The sequence below is a fragment of the Pristis pectinata genome, chromosome 15 (assembly GCF_009764475.1).
Source record: "Pristis pectinata isolate sPriPec2 chromosome 15, sPriPec2.1.pri, whole genome shotgun sequence".
Taxonomy (NCBI): Eukaryota; Metazoa; Chordata; class Chondrichthyes; order Rhinopristiformes; family Pristidae; genus Pristis; species Pristis pectinata.
The window spans coordinates 19,362,007-19,382,023 of record NC_067419.1 but is presented as its reverse complement, the minus strand read 5'-3'; the positions used below and the strand labels follow the sequence as shown (position 1 = coordinate 19,382,023).

Here is a 20,017-nt window from a genome sequence, read left to right as displayed (position 1 = left end):
GAAGTTCTGAATGAGTACTTCTCTTCGGTATTCAGCAGGGAGAGGGGTCTTGATGATGCGGAAGGGAGTGCTGGTAGGGGTAATGTTCTCGAGGTTGTTGATATCAAGAGAGAGGATGTGTTGAAGTTGTTAAATAATATTAAGACAGATAAATCTCCGGGGCCTGACATGATTTTCCCCAGGCTGCTTCGAGAGGCTAGGGAGGAGATTGCTGAACCGCTGGTAAGGATCTTTGAGTCCTCGTTGTCTACGGGGGTGGTGCCGGAGGATTGGAGGGTTGCGAATGTGGTCCCCTTGTTCAAAAAAGGTAATAGGGATAGGCCAGGGAATTATAGACCGGTGAGTCTCACGTCTGTGGTGGGTAAGCTGTTAGAAAGGATTCTAAGGGATAGGATTTGTGAACACCTAGAGAATCATGGACTGATTAGGGACAGCCAGCATGGCTTTGTGAAGGGAAGATCTTGCCTCACAAGCCTGATAGAGTTCTTTGAGGAGGTGACCAGGAAGATTGATGAGGGCAGTGCGGTGGATGTAGTTTACATGGATTTTAGTAAGGCATTTGATAAGGTTCCTCATGGTAGGCTTCTTCAGAAGGTCAGAGGCCGAGGGATCCAAGGAAGCTTGGCTGTGTGGATTAGGAATTGGCTTGCACGTAGAAAGCAGAGGGTTGTGGTGGAAGGAGTGCCCTCGGATTGGAAGGCAGTGACTAGTGGTGTCCCGCAGGGATCGGTTCTGGGACCTCTACTTTTTGTGATATTTATTGATGACTTAGATGAGGGGGTGGAGGGCTGGGTTAGTAAGTTTGCGGACGACACTAAGATAGGCGGTGTTGTGGATAGTGTGGAGGGCTGTCGGAGCTTACAGAGGGATATTGATAGGATGCAGAGCTGGGCTGACAAGTGGCAGATGGAGTTCAATCTGGAGAAGTGTGAGGTGATACACTTTGGAAGGACAAACTCCAGGGCAGAGTACAGGGTAAACGGCAAGGTACTTGGCAGTGTGGAGGAGCAGAGGGATCTGGGGGTTCATATTCACAGTTCGTTGAAAGTTGCCTCACAGGTGGAAAGAGCAGTTAAGAAGACCAATGGGATGTTGGCTTTCATAAGTCGCGGGATTGAGTTTAAGAGCCGCGAGGTTATGATGCAGCTTTACAAAACTCTAGTTAGGCCACATTTAGAGTACTGTGTTCAGTTCTGGTCGCCTCATTATAGGAAGGATGTGGAGGCGTTGGAGAGGGTGCAGAGGAGATTTACCAGGATGCTGCCTGGATTGGAGGGTATTGAATATGAGGAGAGGCTTAAGGTGCTAGGGCTTTATTCACTGGAAAGGAGGAGGATGAGAGGAGACATGATAGAGGTATATAAAATATTGAGAGGAATAGATAGAGTGGACAGTCAGCGCCTCCTTCCCAGGGCACCAATGCTCAAGACGAGAGGTCATGGCTTTAAGGTTATGGGTGGGAGGTTCAGGGGAGATGTCAGAGGGAGGTTTTTCACCCAGAGAGTGGTTGGTGCATGGAATGCACTGCCTGGGGTGGTGGTGGAGACAGATACATTGAACAGGTTCAAGAGCTTGTTGGATAGGCATATGGAGGAACGTGAGATAGAGGGATATGTGGGAGGAAGGGGTTAGGTAGTGTGAGGGTGGTCTGATGGACGGCACGACATGGTGGGCCGAAGGGCCTGTTTTGTGCTGTATGGTTCTATGGTTCTATGGTAATTTTCTTTAGTACTTCAGCATTTTTTGCACTTTCATTTAATTCTGTGATACCGTTAGCCCTAAAATAAAAACATCTCCATGTACCCATCATATGAAGTAAAGGACACTAAATCTTTATTGAAAGCTCCTAGCTTTTTGATATGAGAAAGGTAATAGCCATCTTTTGTTTTCCCAATGTTGTTGGCACCAAAAGTAATGACATCAGACAGAAGTGAGCAAAGTTTTCCTGCCATTTCAGGAACTGTTGGTTAAAAAGTTGCAGTGTACAGCCCACTGAACTACTCACACTGCTATTTGAATGTGATTCCTCCATTATAGAAACCATTGAAAACCTGTTTCATTACCGTGAACGATAGGAATCCTGTACCACTTCCTTCAAATATTGTGGCAGTACATGCTGTGTGTAGCGCTGGCTATTGCCAGGTGAGCATTTTTTACAGAGCTTTTATCACAGCCTTACTCCATTCCTGCAGACCTACCAGAGAATAACAACGATCATCACATCACTTACAGTACTGAAACTTCAGGATTACTACTGCTTCACTGAAACTGATGCTGTGGTTCTGCTGAGCACACAGGTAAGTTTTTGAAAGGAAAACTTTTTTCACACAATTTTATCCACTTTCAACACTAATGTATGATTGTCATCTACAGTATATGTGATACCAACGCATAAATGCAAACATAATGAATATTGTGAATATTATTATTTCATTAATTAAGTTGAACCTTTAACACCTAAATTATGTACAAATTATTCCTGAAAGGTCTTATCCTGGACTGGTTGTTCCAGTTTTGTTGTAAATTATGTCTATTACATGTATTTCTTTTCCAAAAAGAGTATAGAAAGTCCAGGTATGAAATACACATAGTTATACTTCTGCTTTATTGATGCAGTTTTTGAGAATCTGTAGGCAATGTGACTCCATTCAGGAACCCTGGGAATGTAGATTTTTCTGTGTATATGCTACTTGTGCAAATGAGCAACTGGTAGGAGATCTTCTTTTGTCACGTGCTGGATGCCCAGGCAAATTTTACAGCAACATTGGGAAGAGGTGTCAGAGCAAGTAAATGATAAAAACATTGTTCCAAGAAGATGCAGGAAGAAATTTAACACATCACCAGACTTATGACTTAAGTCCTAACTCTATGTAAAGCCCTAGCATTAGCAATTCTCTCTTCTACTTCCAAAACTTTCTCTTCAATTGCACTTGGATTATTTATTGCACTGCTTACTTTTTTTTACTTAATACTTGGGACTACCTTTGTAATGCCTTGTTAATCTGCATAGTAATTACTTCTCTTACAGGAAAATATGATGCTCAACAGGAAGGATTTTATAAAGTTAGGATGTGAAGTCACTCTTTAAGTACTCAAACCAATGAAGGGAGTAAGCATTGATATACTCATTTCAATGCTTACTCCCTTCATTGGAAGAAAACACAGTGGCAGAGATTGTCAAACTGAAGGCCATGTATGGTAGAGTGCTTTGTTACCTTGGCTTTGGTGCTTAAATCTCTCATATCTGCTCATCATAATAATCTGGGCAATTCACCTAGCACATGAGCAGGAACAACTGCAGATGAAAAGGATGGCATAAGAGCTCACTTCTGAGCTCTGCTGAAAATGACATAAACACAGACTTCAAAAACAGCATTTAAAGAATGCCTGATGTGTATCAGCTTGCACTGCTTAACATAATGATTCCACAACAAGTTAAGAGTTTGAGAGCAAGATCTCAAACTTTGAGGAGAATTGGTACATTGTATCAATGCTCTGCACATTAGTGCTTTTTAAAGGATGGGTGGATACTTTTGCTAAATCCACTTTGCAGAACATTGGCACTTGTAGTTGTATTTCTGAAGAATGTTTTTACTTAGCTATTGAGAGTTTAAAAACTGAAACAGTTCACATGAACTAAATCTATAATTTCAAAATTGCTCAGGACCTTATTTTCTTTATTTATGGGATGTGAGTATTGCTGACAAGACCAGTATTTATTTCCCATTCTTAACTTCCTTTGCAAAGATGGTGGCAAGCTACCTTCTTGAACAGCTACAGATGATGTCGTTAAGGCACACACCTCCAGCGTTGGAGAATGATGAACCAAAACATTTGAAATCAAAAAGATGTTTATCTTGCCAAGAATCTTGGAATCTTCCTATATTGGTGGTGTCCTTTTCCTTTCAGAAGAAAGTGAGTTGGCAAGGGATTCAAAGAAGCTTCAAATAAAATCAGAAAATATTGGTAACACTCAGCAGGCCAGGCAGCAACTTCTGGCTCAAGCGTATTGAGTATCTTCAGCATTTTGTCTTCTTATTTCAGATTTCCAGCATTTACAGTTTATTATTTTCATCAAAGAAGCCTTGAGAAGTTGCTGCAGTGCAACTTCAAGAGATACATATCACAATCATGGTGCAGAAATGGTGGAGGTTGGGAATGCATGGCGGTGATTAGCATGCCAATCTGGTTGGTTGCTTTTAGCTGGATTGTGTTGAGCTTTTTGAGTGCTTTTGGAGCCCCACTCACTCAGGAATATTCCTAACTTGTTGCTTCAAGTGGTTTCAATTGTGCTTGAGTCAATGCCCCATATTGCATTGATGTCCACAGTAATCACTTCCAACCTGTCTATTGAATTCAAAGCTTGTCCATGTTTGGACCAAGGCTCTAATGGCGCTTGTAGCTCATTAGCCTTGGTTGCAACACTTGAAACCACTTGCAACGAGAGACAGACTATGCAATACCGTTTAGTCTGCCTTTTGCTCAAGGATGGTCTAGTTATAGTTCGGGATCTTGCCAAGGGCAACTCCAGACAATTGCATTGCACCCTTGGTGGATAAACATCACAAGAAGTCTTGAAATGCAGTTCATCGCCATCCACACGAGGCGAAAGCTAATCCAGTAGATCGTAGCATTTTAACTAAACTTGAACCATCTGTGATAAGAGTAAGCACGAATCAGAAAATCCTTTAACAAAAGTGGCATTTAAAAAGTTATATATCACAGCCGTAGTCCTTTGCTGAGCCTGACTAAAGTTGACGATTCATTTGAATGATCCTCCAGTTCGTTAACTTTCACACCCATCCGTGGCCTAGCTCATCGTCTGTGCTGTTCGATAGCTCTGTGGGCGACGATCCCGTCTGCCTCAATATCTCCATCAGCTACTCGGTTCTCTGTTTGCTCTGGGTAAAATGGCGGCGATGACGGGAAGTAGAGGTCTGGATATTAGTCTCGCAGTGCTGCAGCGGCAGGATCCGTATATTTTTCATATTGTGGATGTGGCCAGCCAGGTAGCACTATATACCTTCAGTCAGAGAGACAATGAATGGGTGAGTTGAAATGTCAGGAAAGGCCAGCTCAGGGGCTTTTTTGTAATGTACGTAAGTAGCTTCGCTACAGTTGCGTGAAGGACTGCTGTATTGGGTGGACGGTACTTTGAAACCCGTTGATGATTTTCTTTCATGTTAACGTGTGTTTGTTTTTCTATTAAAATTATAAGTAAACGTTTTAAAAGGTGACCCTTGATGGATTTGAAATGTTTCCGTTTCTATCATAAGGAAATAAGAAAGATTTCTTTTCCTGAACGCCCTATTGTTGATGTAGGCAAACTGTTGGTGTTAAATCTCGTTAATTACAGAAAGAGATGTGATCTGAAAATAAATCCTCGAATTGCAAATAATCCAGATATGTTCAAGCCAAAGAATGTAGATAAGTATAAACTTCATTCTCTACAACAAAATACCCAGGACTAGTAGCATCCTATTCAAATCATCTTATTTGAATAGGATGATACTAGACATGCATTTTTATCAGAAAACTTCTAGCTGGGCCCAGCAGTTTGGTTTAGCCATTTTTAAACAGTTTTGTGAAATAGTCTGTGCCAAGGGGTTAATTTTGTACTGTTCATGCTTACAACCATTCGTTACATATGGAACCCAGAAGTCAATAGGCAGATGAGACTTTCAATCCATTGGAAACTGGTTGTTTTGGTGATGAGTAATTGGAAAATTCAGTTTAGGTGGTTGCTGAATAAAAAGCTGAAAGGAAGTAGGCTGTAACAAAATACCTGAAAGAATAATCCCAAAGTACTTGGCAATTTTAACAGTGGAGAACAAAGCACAATTTGATGTATTCAAATAATTTTTGGTGATGATGATTAGGCTAGTTTGGCACCAGACTTGTATTAATGTCACTCTAATGTGAGGGAAGAGGAATGGATGTAGTGCCAAAGAAATGCGTGGGATGGAGCTAACAATGGTTGAGTGGAATTGCGTGCATCAGAAATTGAGTTATTGAATTGTCTAACAGATAGATGGACCAAAGCTAGCAATTAAGAGTTAATGTAGTTTTAAGTAAGTTGTTTGGTTGTGTTTCTTCCTTGCCAAAGTTGAATGCTTGAAGAATTATTGCTCCTAAAGGTCTTCACCTGCCATCTGTAATTGGACTGATTCCTGCTGTGTCTTTTTCCTCATCTATCAGTATCTTGCGAAGATTCGGGTTTGCTTTCCAAATGCACTCCCAACAACACCCTTGGCATCCTATTGCGTTATGTGTTCAGCTTCTAATTCCACATCTCTTAATTGGTGGCCACTTGCTACCTATCTAGATCTTGTTCCAGAATTCTTCTCCCAGTTAAGGTTCTGCTTAAAATCCACCTCTTTGATCAAGATTTTCATGTCTGATATGTATGTTTTTATAATGCCACTGCAAGGCACTCTGAACTGTTTTTCTATGAATGTCTACCTGTATAGATGTATATTTTTTATCTCATAAATTAAGACTTTCCTGTGAGATCTCTGGAAGGTGCTCTTCGAGTTTGGTTATCTTGATAGAAGTGAGCTGCCTTTTTTCACTCTTGAGGGAATGAAATGCATATCATGCTGGCAAACTGGACTTAGGGGCAGAAATGGCTATTAGAAAACTTGGAGCTGCAAGTTGACAGGCATTACACTTTTATTTAAAAAAAACTTCCCAGAATGAAAACTGATGAAATCCTAGCAGTGCTACACTTAATAGATGATGTATTAGAGCATTAGGACAGCAGTTGCTGAAAAAGATTTGAGAACAGACTAGAATGCATAAAAGTCAGAAAGGATTATGTGAAATAAAAAATATTGGATATGGTTATCTCCAGGTTACAGCAGGCTTCTGTTCCTGTGAACTGTTCGTAACCCAAGCAGTTTGCAAGTTGGAAATATGACCGCAAAATGAGTTCCTGGGCAGCAGCAGATGCCTGCAGCCCCATGGCAGCCAGTAAATCTGTACTGGTGGTCTCCCAAGTGCCTGCTCATATGTACAGGCTGTATGTAAATTGACCTAGCTGGGAGAACCTGTATGCTAGGGAGAATCTGTGAATAAAAAACAACAGCTAATGTTTCAAATGATGGCCTTTCATCTGCATGGGAATGGATTAGAAATGGAACAGATAGTAAATATGTCTAACCTGTGTAGACCTTTGTGCCTCATCTTAAATAAATTAATACTTCCTAGACTGTACATGAGTTTGTCTCCTGAGTTCTTTCTTCCATGACCTTCGGCTTCTTTGACTGCCAGTTCTGGACAGCCTATTTTCATACTTCCCAAGAACAATAAACAGGGTTGCCTTTGCTTCTACCAGTTCTTGACCCATTTAAACAGATTTCTTCCATTCTTTTTTCTGTTTACTTCTGCTTATGTCTGTGATTCTTCTGACACTATCCAGCACCAATTTTCAGTTTCTTGTGCGTAAATAGTGGTCTTCTCTCATGATAGCCAATCTCTCAATAACTCCAAATCTCACCAGAACAGTCTTCAGGCTATCTGTTCTGCTTTGAAAGGAGGCTCTACCAGTACACAGCACTTTCTTATCAGTGTGTGCATTTGTTTTTTTTTGCACTGAACAGATTTTTCTTTTGACTTGTTGCAAAGGGAACCTGTATGGATCATAGCTATGTCTGCCTGTTTATCACGTGTGTAATATTCTGTAATCTAGTCCTGCTTTGGTTTCCTGCCTTGTCTCTCTATTTCAGTACACGAATGACTATATCAGTGCCATTTCCTCCACTTGTCCTGGGTAGGAAAATTTCATTGTCATACAGTGCAGAAACATGCCCTTTGACCCACTGAGTCTATATTCACTATCCATTGCCCATTTACACTATTCTCCCCACGTTCCCCTCAGTTGCTCCCCCCACCCACCCCCACCAATTCTACCAAGTATTAAACATGAGGAGCAATTTACAGTGACCAACGAAGCCATGTCTTTGGGATGCATGGATAAATCGGAGTATTCGGAGGAAAATCACGGAGAACGCATGAAACTCCACACAGCACTGGAGATCAGGATTAAAACTCGGTTGCTAGTGCAAGGCATCAGGTCCACTAGCGCCATATTTCATTAATTTTGCTTGCAGTTTCCTCCCTTTCCTTGTTTTCATGTGGTCCATCACTGACTCTGATTCTTCCCTCTCCTCAACTTCTTGCCCACCCTCCAGGAGAAAGAGAAAGTACATGTACAAGACTAGTATCAACTAAGCTATGTAAAATTACCCTTCCTCTTGCTCTCCTTCCTGGAGGACTATTCTCCATTTCAACAGAATCATTGTTTCTGTCCCAATGGTCCCATGTTGTTACATGGCTTGCAATGACTGTTTTTGCCCCACCCAAAGTTTCCCTTTCACTGTAGCTGACAGGGCCTTGATTGTGTGTCACTCCCTGTATTTGTTCTCTTGCCTGTTCTCCTCCTGCTTTCACACCATCACACAATTGATTTTTTTTCTTATCAAATTCCATTTCTGCAGCTGCCATATTCTGTGAATTACCCTCTGTGACTTTTACCATTGCTAGGTGATGCCACCATCAAATAGTTTCTCCTTTACACCTCCGTTTTAGTATTTTGATGTGTAATTGAATCACCTTCCTGTAGCAGGAGTGTGTTTTGGGTTATAAATATCCTTTGTGCATGACATTGTACAAAAGTGTGTGCATCTGTAACACTTTTTAGATATGGGGGGTTTGACCTTGCTTGCACACACCTCTGTCGTTGGTATCTACCCATGAAGCAAAGCAAATATCCTCCCTTTGTGCCATTGAATACCCTTCTAGTTTTCAATTTGTACTGTATTCTTTACTCATTGTGGAGACCAAATAGAGCATGATAGCTTTGCAGAGCACCTTGTTCATTCACCAAGCTCATTTGTCATTTAATCTTTGCCACTTTGAACTTTGTTCTTGGCCTCCTAATATGTTCTAATAAAAATGTAGAGGAATCTCTAGGAACAACAACACCTTTTTTATATATATATGTTGGGTGCTTTTACAGCCTTGCTGGACTCTGCATTTGAGTTCAGCAATTTCAGCTGCTGTCCCTGTTTTTGTTTCTAGATGGCTGCTATTGGTGGTAGTCCTGTTATTCCATTTATAACTCTTCTAGTTCAATTTTTAGTTGTCATCCTTCTTTGCCTTGCAACATTGTTTCTTCTGAAATTTTATTTTCTCTATCACAGGCCTTCATAGGTGTAAGCTGACGTGCTGAGTATAAGAATCATTTACTGATTTTTGGTTCAGATTTCAGTATTTCACTTTTGTAAAAAGATAATGGGGTGGTTCCAAAGTGCAAAGAATGTTTGAAATATTATAAGAAATTTATGACTTTGAGACTAAATGGAACTAGCTTGGTATCACATTATTATCCCCCTTTTCTTTGGAATTATTCAATACATTATTTATTAATAAACAATATTGACACTGCTTAATATAACCTTAACCTAACTTTGACAAATTGGATCCAAAGTTGGCTCGGTAATAGGAGGCAGAAGGTGATGGCAGAGAGGAGACGCAAGAGACTGCAGATGCTGGAATCGGTGATGGTAGAGAGTTGTTTTGTAAATGGAAGCCCATGACCACTGGTGTCCCACAAGGTTCGTTGCTGGTACCCTTGCTGTTTGTCATATTCATTAATGATTGTATGTGGATGTAGTAGGTATGATTAACAGGTTTGCAGATGACATAGAAATTGCTGGTGTTGATACTGAGGAGGATTGTGTTTGGTTACTGTATGATATTAATCAGTTAGTAAATTGGATGGAGGCATGGCAAATAGAATTTAATCTTGATAAATGCAAGTTGATATAATTTGAAATGTCTTAAAAAGGGTAGGACATTCAACGTGAATGGTGATGTTCTAGGGAATATTTAGCAACAGTGGGACTTAGGTGTACAAGCCCATAGATACCTAAAGGTGGCAATGCAGGTGGATGAGATGTTGAAGAAGGCTTAGAGGATGCTTCCCTTCATTCGCTGGGGCATAGAATACAAGACGATGGAGGTCTTGGTACAACTTCACAAAACTTTATTTAGACCACAGATAGAGTATTGTATGCAGTTGTGGTTGCCATGCTATAGGAAAGGTGTGATTGCACTGGAGATGGAGCAGAGGAGATTTACCAGTTTGTTCCCTAGAATGGTATGCTTCACTTATGAGAAAAGAATAGCTAGGCTTTTTTGTTTTACTTGCAGCAGAGGAAGCTCAGAGGATTCCTGATAGAGGTATACAAATTATGAGGGGGATAGATAGAGTCGATAATGGTAAATTTTTATGTATAACGGTAACATCTAAACAAGAAGGCATAGATTTAACCTGAGGAGTAAGAGGATTGGAAGGGATTTGAGGAAAAATGTTTTTTTTCACCAGAGAGTGGTTGCAATCTAGAATGCACTGCTTGAGTGGGTGGGGGAGGCTGGTACATTTACTAAGTTTAAAAAAAAATCTGGACAAGCACTTGAATTGCCAAAGCACCGAAGACTACTTAATAAGTGCTGGTAAATGGCATCAGTAAAAATGGGTATTTGATGGTTGGCAAGGACATATTGGGCCTGCTCCTCTGTTGTATGACTCTGATAAAAATGTTTAGGAAGGGCTCTATTTAAATCCCAATTTTGTACTCCCTAGGCAGCAAACTTCCATTCATCAATCTGAGGTCAAAAGTATTGTGAAGCTTTCCCAGTTTGGATGTTAAACTGCTTGGTGTCAGAATTCCAGACAATAGTAGACTATGTAAAGTTATTTTTGCAATCCTAGTTGGAATTTGAGTTAAGTAATTTAGGGGTTTGTAGCAGGTATAACCAGTTTGTGTGGTTTGATGTTATCCATAAAGTGTCTGCAGGCATGAATGTATAGAACTACAAGTAAACTGGTTAGGCGTAGATTCTATGGGTTATGGTATTTACTTTTTGCATAGAATAGTACAGCACAGGAACAGGCTTTTGGGCCCACAATGTTGTGCTGAACTAATTAATCTCATGATGCTTCATTAAACTAATCCCTTCTGCCTGCACATGGTCCATATCCCTCCATTCTCTGCATATTCATATGCATTTGTCATATCTACCTCCACCACCACTCCTGGCAGTGCATCCCAGGCAGCCACCACTCCCTGCGCAAAGAAAACTTACCCTGCACATCTCCTTCAACTTTCCTCCCTTTCAGCTTAAACACGTGCCCTCTAGTTTTACACTTCTCAACCCTGGGGAGAAAGGTACCAGCTGTCTGTCTTTGTCTCTCATCATTTTATAAACTTCTATCAGGTCTTCTCAAAGAAAACAATCCTAGTTTGCCCAACCTCTCCTTGTAGCACCTGTCCTTTTATCCAGGCAGAATCCTGGTAAACCTTTTCTGCACCTTCTTCGTATCCTTCCTATAATGGGGGCAACCAGGATTGAATACAGTACTCCAGATGCAGCCTAACCACAGTTTTATAAAGCTGCAACGTAATTTCCTGACTCTTGAACATTATCTCGAATAATAAAGGCAAGCATGCCATATGCCGCCTTTATCACCCTATCAACCTGCGCAGCCACTTTCAGCGAGCTATGGATCCCTCTGCACATCACTGCTGTTCAAGGTCCTGCCATTAATTGTGTACTTTCCCTTTTCACTTTGGGAGATCAAATGTAATATGCTTGCCTGAATAAAGTTACATCTGCCGTGTCTTTGCCCATATCTGCAACTGATCTATATCCTATTGTGTCCTATGGCAATCTTCTACACTATCCACAACACCACCAATCTTTGTGTCATCTGCAAACTTACTAATGCCCCCATCCGTGTTTTCATCCAAGTCATTTGTATATCGCAAACAGCAGATGTCCCAGTACAGATCCCTGTGGAACACCAGTAGTCATGGACCTCCAGCCAGAATAAGACCCATCAACCGCTACCCTCTGTCTTCTATGGGCAAGCCAATTCTGAATTCAAACGGCCAAGACACCTTGGATCCATGCATCTTAATCTTCTGGATGAGCCTACCATGAAGGAACTTGTCGAATGCCTTACTTTTCCTGTCACTTCTATTTAAGTTTGAGTTTATTGGGGAAGAATAATATTTCTTTTGAGATGACATTTTAATAAGTAAGAATTAATGTGTTATCTTTTTAGGGCACACAACATATAATTGTTAGTTAAACCAAGGCCCAAACATTTGCAAATCATTTTGGTCAGGATTTTGTGGAGTAATGACAGCAAGGTTGTTGATATTTGACAACAGAGTTGGGATTTTGTGTGTTTTTGTTTGAATGTAGAAATATGGAAGTTGCTACAGCATTTCTCCTCAAGCCAGCACACGGGATTCTGAATACCTTGAGTGCAGAAGGAACAGGAATTTGGGCTAATTGCCCAACACATGCAATATGATCTCAATACTTTTTTTTCAGTTGTTCTGTTAATTTAATGGAAAGGGATGGCTTCAATACATTAGAGTTGGTTAATTTTAAAAAGACTTTCAGGGCCATTATTAATTTAAACCATTCTGAAATCTTTCCAAGAGTATTTTTAAAAGTCTTTCAGGAATTGTTATTGTAGATTTTTTTTAAAGTGTTAAGGGTCTCCAAAAAGTATTAACTTTGTTTGAGGCATATAAAGCCTTGAAACCTTTTAAAATCATTTAAATCTGTAATGTTCTCAGATTTAGCTAGAATTATCAGTCATCTGGCTGCCAATTTCCTTTTCGGTAGTTTGGTGACAGGATTCATCCTGACCCTGCCAAATGATGCTACTTTTGGTATGTTATGATGCACATGGCCTCTCTGTGGAGGATCCTCCCTTATGATTTTGACAATTTCCAGCTAGAAGAGTTGACATGGATGGGATTTTTTCTTACATTTGTGCATTCAGAGGTAATTATTGTTGGCTCTGTGCTGACTGCAAAATCTACCTGTTTTGTTTTTACCACGCACAGGACAGTGCATGAAAGATATTTTTCTTTTCTAGGATTCCTTAGAATTACAACATCTCCTGTTTTCTCATCTGTTAGCCTGTAGATATACCAACCATCTATTGACAAGGGAGCAATTCACTACTTTTCAGAGATCAAACCTTCACTCATCTACATCACTGAAAGTGCTACCTTGGTGTCCATCAATGTTTTTAAAAAATCTAAACCTATTGAAAGTGAAATTTGTCTGTATTAACTGTACCAGATGGATTTGTAGCTGTGCTGATAAGAGGTCAGCCTTAAAAAGTCAATTTGTATGTCCTCTGTGATGAAGTTACCTTACTTGCTGACAGGTTTCTGGAGTTTTGATTTTATTTGATTTACTTAATGCTGCTTTACCATTTTGTACTATTAAACATAAGAACATCCCTGTTATGAAACTTGTTATTGATTAACATGACAGCTTCCACTTAACTGAGTAGTGTCATATTGGTATGCCTTGGTGGATTTTAATGATTATAGTAGCTGGCAAATTGTTATGCCTTTCTATTTTGTTTAGCCTTCATGTAACAATTCTATCAAATAATGCATAAATTGTAATGCTCAAAGCATAAATAAAGGAGATACAACATCTGTCCTTTCACCATTTCCTTTCTGACCATACTGGGACCCAAACAGTACTTCCACTTCTTCCAATCTAGTGTACTGCATACAGTGCTCACAGTGTGGTCGCCTCTACAATGGACAAATGCAGATTGGGTGATGACTTTACGAAGCACCTGTGTTTAGTCCACAGGGACGACCCTGAGCTTCCTGTTGTTTGTCACTTTAATTCTTTTTCAATCTTTTTGTGTGTGTCCCCATTCCCTAACTGCCAATATCAACTGGATAACTCCATCTTAAACCTAACTCCATTGTAAACATGATATTATCCCATCAGGTATTCCCGTTGTCTTATCCATCCCTCCCTATCCTCTCTGAAACTTAAAAATGACTTATTTTTTTCTCTTCCCCAGTTTTGACAAAGGGTCTTTGATCTGCAGTGTTAACTCTGTTTCTTTCCACAGATTCTGCCTTATCTGCTGTTTCCAGCAGTTTGTTTTTATTTCATTTTTCCAAAATCTGCAGTTTTTAATTTTCATAAATATATCCTTTATTAAATTTGAGCTTCATTATTATAAACTGAAATAACAGGCTATCTCCAGTAACAAATGGGTTCAGTTTTTACAGACATCCTGAAGTCTATTTTGTCCATATCAGAAAATACACAAAATTAACTCAATATGGTAACCCAACTTCACAGTATTGTAATGAATGGCAGAAAAAACACAAGATTGTTAAGAAAGAACAATTACAAAAAATGGAGAGAGAAAGGAAGCTAGTGCTGCTGTTCATAGGAATGAACTTGTGCATATGTCGGGCTTTTGAATTTAGTACGAGCTTGTTTGTATGCACAGGTGTCTGTAAGTCAGGTGTTGGTAACCGGGGGATGGCCTGTAATAACAAAAGTTAACCAAAAAAAATAGTTAAAGCTTTACCTATTTGGTTACAATATTACTTGAATGAATCACACTATTTCTTTGCCATTGGCTAGGCAGATAGAGAACCTACTTACAGACCCCCATTGTTCTTGCATTTTAAATCTATTTGCATTATGCTTGCTTTCTTGTTTTTGCACTGTTCTGCTGTTGATACTTGTGTAGTGTGGAATATGAATTTTGTTTTTTTTATTTAAGTATTTTCATTTGTCCTTCAGATGGTCCTACTGAGGTTCGTTCACTGGTACAGAGAAGCCTTAAGATATTTCCATAAAATAATGCCTTTGTTTTAATTGTAGTGTGGAATATGAATTTTGTTTTTTTTATTTAAGTATTTTCATTTGACCTTCAGATGGTCCTACTGAGGTTCGTTCACTGGTACAGAGAAGCCTTAAGACATTTCCATAAAATAATGCCTTTGTTTTAATTGAATTTTGCAACTAGTGACTTCATTTGCACTGAGTTTCTGCTAATTTCATGTACAGTGCATGACCATGAGCATTAAATACAATTAATTTTCTTTTTCTTCACAGGAAAAGACTGATGTTGAAGGGACCTTATTTGTTTATGCAAGGTATGGACAATTAGTAGAAATAATTGGGCTTTATTTATACTGTAACCATTATAATTCAAAAATCCAGTAAATTACCTGGCCTTGGATTCCCTCTTTATTTGTGCTCGGAGACACTTGTCCAAATTTGCCCGTGTTTGGTTCATATCCTGCTAATCCTTTCATATCCACATACCTGTCCAAGCGTCTATTAAATGTTATGCACCATTTAAATTACGATAACAAGAACTGGCACCTTGTGAGCCAGATGCCAATCCATTGGAATTTACAAAAAATTGAATAGTGCATTATTGGAGTTTTATTATTTTCAACCTAGATTCATGCTGCAGTCTTTGAAATTAAGAACAATTTGTGGTTGTTCTGCTACAGTCAAATGAGTTGACAATAAACTTGAACGTAAATTGACAGTGACAAAATGAGTGCAAATTCAATTCTAATATTTGGGTTATTATGATCATGAACTACATTACAGGCCTATTTAACCAAACTAACTGTTGGTAAGAAATCGAAGAATTGGGGGAAGTTGAACAGTTTAATGTTGCAATACTATGGCAAACTGTGGCATATTTTTACTTATGGCTTTGTTCTGTAAAATACCAAAGTTTACTGATGGCTGTGCTCTCAAGCTGTTAAGGTAGGTTTGGCTATTTCTCGCAGATGTCAAGTATTTTGGATTCTCCTAATTCTTAGATTTGAAATAGCATTAGCAGAGATGTGGAGGCATGTGTATCCATGTGTCTTGAGATTAATATATACCTTAAGATGAATCGTTATAAGAATCCATACAATTAAATAAATAGAGCACCATAACACATTATTTGGCCCAGTCAGTCCATTCAAGAATTTATGCTCTGGTTGAGCTGTCCTTCACATGGCTGTTCATCTGTGTCTTAAATGTCTCTACTATTCATCTAAACTATTGTCTGTGGTCATAACTTCCATATCCTCATGACTTTCTGGATAAAGGCTATATGTTGCCTTTAAAACCCCAGAAAGTATATAACGGAGACTATATGTGAATGTTAAACGTATGTTTTCTATTAGAACAGGCAATGTTTTGTGAGACATTTGGGGAAAGATTATCAATGTTCATATACTTAACTGGAATAGCCTTTGCCCAACTCATAACAAACCAAATAGATGCACAATGTATTTTGTTTTAAGGAGTGAAATTTTGTGTTTGCAGTCCAATTTTTTGCTAACTCTGGTACTTAATGTTCCATTAACATGCATTTATTAAGTGCAGATCTTTTTTTTAATAAATGTTGGTAATGAACATGGTAGTTCTAACACATTTGGACTTGATTTACTTGTCATTCACACATTGTTGACTTAATTGCATCCTAAACTATTGTAACAAATATAGTAAATGCTGATTTGTATAACCAATTTATTGTATTAGAGTTAAAAGAAGTTATAAATCAGTATCTCTTATTTATAGGACCAGAGCAATATCTGAGCCATATTGGTATACAATAAAAGTTGAGAATTGTTTTTGCCCATCAAGCTGAGCAATGTTGAAAATTTATTCTTATTTCAGTTGCTCAGATCAGGTATAATCCAGTGGGATGTAGAGCCAAGATATTATTCTGTGTCACAGACCAGCATACTCTACAACAGTACGATAAATTACCCAGTTCTTTTTTTATCATGATTCAACAAGCTACTCTTGAGGTCTACTCTTAAGTTTTAGTAAAACTTTGAATTTATTCAGTAGTTAATTTAACAAAGTAGCAATAAATGTTTTAAGAAAAACTTGTATAAAACAACTATCAAAATTTATTTTGCTTTGCTTTGATGTAAAACATGAATTTGTTTTTTTTTTGGCCTTGTACTTTGTTATGGTTTGCTTTCCACGTATTACATACTTGGCCACAAAATTTACAATTCTGATTTTGTCGCAAAGCATTGGAGGACATTGACAATGTAAATTTGAGTTTTTGTCCTTGACCGCTCAGTTGCTTTGGCTTTTTCCTCAATCGTCATCTTGCCAGCAGCAGTATTTTCTCCCAAGGCATTGATAATTTGATGTTTAGCATTCAGGATGTTGGTGCTTCCTTGACTCCAACAGTAGACTAAAGTTCATGCTTAACATTAATAATGCCAGGGAAAATGTGCTCAAGTACACTTGCTGCATCTGTTTGTCAATCCACATTTGTTTATTCTGCTAATATGTTGAAATTGCAATGCTGAAACTGGTTCTTAATGGACTGTGATATATTAGAATTATCTACTCAATATCCAGTGTGAATTAAATACCAGTGTAGTGGCTGAGGGTAGTTGGGAATCATTTTTCACAACAAACATTTTAGGAAGTATTTAGCACATGCCATAAAAGCATGTTTTGGCATTAAGATATTTAGTGTTGCAATTAAATATAGCACTTGTGAGTAACAAGGTTGTCATTATTTGAAGAGACCTGTGCATAATCAAAATAACAATGCAGCTCTCCATTGTTTCTGTAAATTTTAGGCAGAATAGGGGGCATAAATTTACAGTAAATGGTATAAGGATTATTCGGGAGATAAAGAGAAAAAAAACATCCAGAGAGTGGTAGGGACTGTAACTGCCTAAATGTATGGTAAAGGCAAAAAATCTCATCACGTTTAAAAGTATGTGACTATGTATTTGGGAAAATTGAGATCTGCAGGGCTATAGGTCAAATACTGGAAGGTGGGATTAGGCTGTGTAGCTCCCTTTTGACCAGCACAAATATTAAAGGTTGAATGACTACCTGCTGTGTAAATTTTCCATAATTTTTATAATGCCTAGAAAAGCCAATTTTGGGGTGGGGGGGGACACGTGGATGATGGGGGAGAACATAGTTGGAATTCTTGATCACTAATTTTTCTTCCAAACCTGTTGTAAAATGTCGTTACTTTTGTTTAAATTTTATTGTCCTGCAGTTGAAGAAAAGGTACTGTTTTATTTGAGTGCAACTTAATCACATTTAAAGACTATTCATTGTTCTGACAAAATTAAAAGCTGAGGAATTTTGTCATTCATCTGGTTATTGAGATGTTTGCATAATTGCTTCTTCATTCTTAGACCAGGAGTAATGGCTCAGCAATCTTTAACCGCAGTATAGAAATAGGACAGCTTCCAAATTCTAAAATGAATTAATCCAAATTCACCTTGCTGGAAACTTCTGGAGGGTTACCTGTTGTGATTTCCTTAAGCCATCTCACCAAGACTGAGCTCAAGAAATGATGATTTTTTTTAATGCTACCTATGCAGAAGCAGAATGACAATCCATAATGCGAGTAAGGCAAGAACTTGGGGGGGTGCGGGGAAGCAGATTGACAACTGAAATTGCAATAAGGGATATAAAGCTGAACATCGTTGGGTGGAAGAAGAGGCATGGATGTAATAGGATATAGTATTTGTTTCTGTTATTACCATCTCTGGAGTCAGCTATGGTATTGTGGATTACTGACCTTCCAGCTGATCCTTTTCACCAGTGATGTCTGGCCCCATGACCGAGTCTCAATATCTTCATTGTGCTATAAAATTTCTAAATTATTTCTTTCTTGCTATCTGATAACAGAATTGTAACAGTATGTCCAATCTGAAGTTCCAAAGAACACTTGCAGGGCAATCCTGGACCTCAGGATTTACATTCGAGTTCCCAGGACCACCAGCAATTTTCCTGTAACTTACGTAAGGTCTCAAAGGGAAAAGGTACCATTCCAATATGAATCTTCCCAGGAGGTTATGCTTTTGGAGGCAAAATTGGGGCATGCTTTGGTCAGAATTGCATTTGATTTCTCCTGATGCTTCAGCAATCATTAATGTGATGCCTGCTTAATCATTTGGTCTTTTCCATGTGTTCAAACTGACCAGTTCTGAGTTTCCTTCCCAGTACTTCTAAATCCTTTGATGGTAAAGTTGCAGTTATAACACCATGGCTGATATATGTGTGAAATTTTATCAGATAGATACCTTCTGTTTTTATAAATCTATCCAAATTTTGTTGATGAAACAAAGCTGGGTGGCAATATAGGATGTGAAGAGGAGAGGCAGAAAGACTTCAGGGGGATATAGGCAGGATAAATGAATGAGCAAGGGCTTGGTAAAATCTATTCTCTCCAATAGAGAAAATAGAAAGATGGAGTAATTTTTTTAAATGGTAAGAGGTTGAAAGGTGTTGAGGTTTGGATAACCTTGTGCAGCTTGTACAAAAATCACTGAAAGTTAATTTACAGGTTCAGCTCTAGCCTCCTTATCTAAAAAGGGATATGTTTCCAATAAGAGTGCAGTGAAGATTTTGGGATAATGGGTTTTTGATATGAGTTTAGAAGAATGCGAGATAATCTCATTGAAGTTTACATGGGGTTTGACATGGTGAATGTAGAATTGATGTTTCCACTGGCTAGAATACCTGGAACCACAAGTCAGATTACAAAAAAAGGTCTGCTATTCGGGACAGAGATGAGAAGACACGCACCATCCTGACTTGGAAATATATCGCTATTCCTTCACCGTCACTGGGTAAAAATCCTGGAACTCCTGGATCCTGGAACTGCATTGTGGATATACCCACTCCTCAATGACTGCAGCAGTTCAAGAAGGTAGATCACGATCACCTCCTCAAGGGCAATTAGGGATAGGCAATTAAATGCTGGCTCAGCCAGCGAAGCCCACATCCATTAAATGAATATATTAAAAAAAATTCTTTACCCAGGAGGTGGTGAATTTTTGAAATTTATTATCCAAGTGGGCAGTGAAGGCTCAATTACTGCATATATTCATGACAGAAATTAATAAATTTGTAGACATTAAAGGATAGGGGTTTAGTGCAGGAAGGTGGCAGTGTACCATAATATCATCTGTAAATTTACTGGGGGCTGAATGCAACCTCTGCTTCAGTTTCTTCTTTAAGGACACCAATATGCAATGAAGTGTTTTTAAGTCTGCTTCAAGGATGAATTCTTGGAGGAATAAAGTGACCCTTTTGCTCATCAATTAATTGTAAGTTGCCACAGCAATGTTGCAGAATA

General features: G+C 38.8%; 1 protein-coding gene across 2 annotated transcripts in view; it reads left to right on the top strand.

Annotated features, from left to right (window-relative positions):
- Window positions 1-4,892: 4,892 nt before the first annotated feature.
- dcp1b (decapping mRNA 1B) overlaps window positions 4,893-20,017 on the top strand; it is a 73,325-nt gene continuing 58,200 nt past the window's right edge. The window contains exons 1-2 of one of the 2 annotated variants that reach the window (XM_052030290.1): window positions 4,893-5,048; window positions 14,980-15,020. In XM_052030290.1, coding sequence (XP_051886250.1) covers window positions 4,911-5,048; window positions 14,980-15,020 — 179 coding nt within the window. In that variant the 5' untranslated portion in view covers window positions 4,893-4,910. The remainder of the gene's footprint in view (window positions 5,049-14,979; window positions 15,021-20,017) is intronic. The other variant, XR_007957514.1, reaches the window with a different exon arrangement.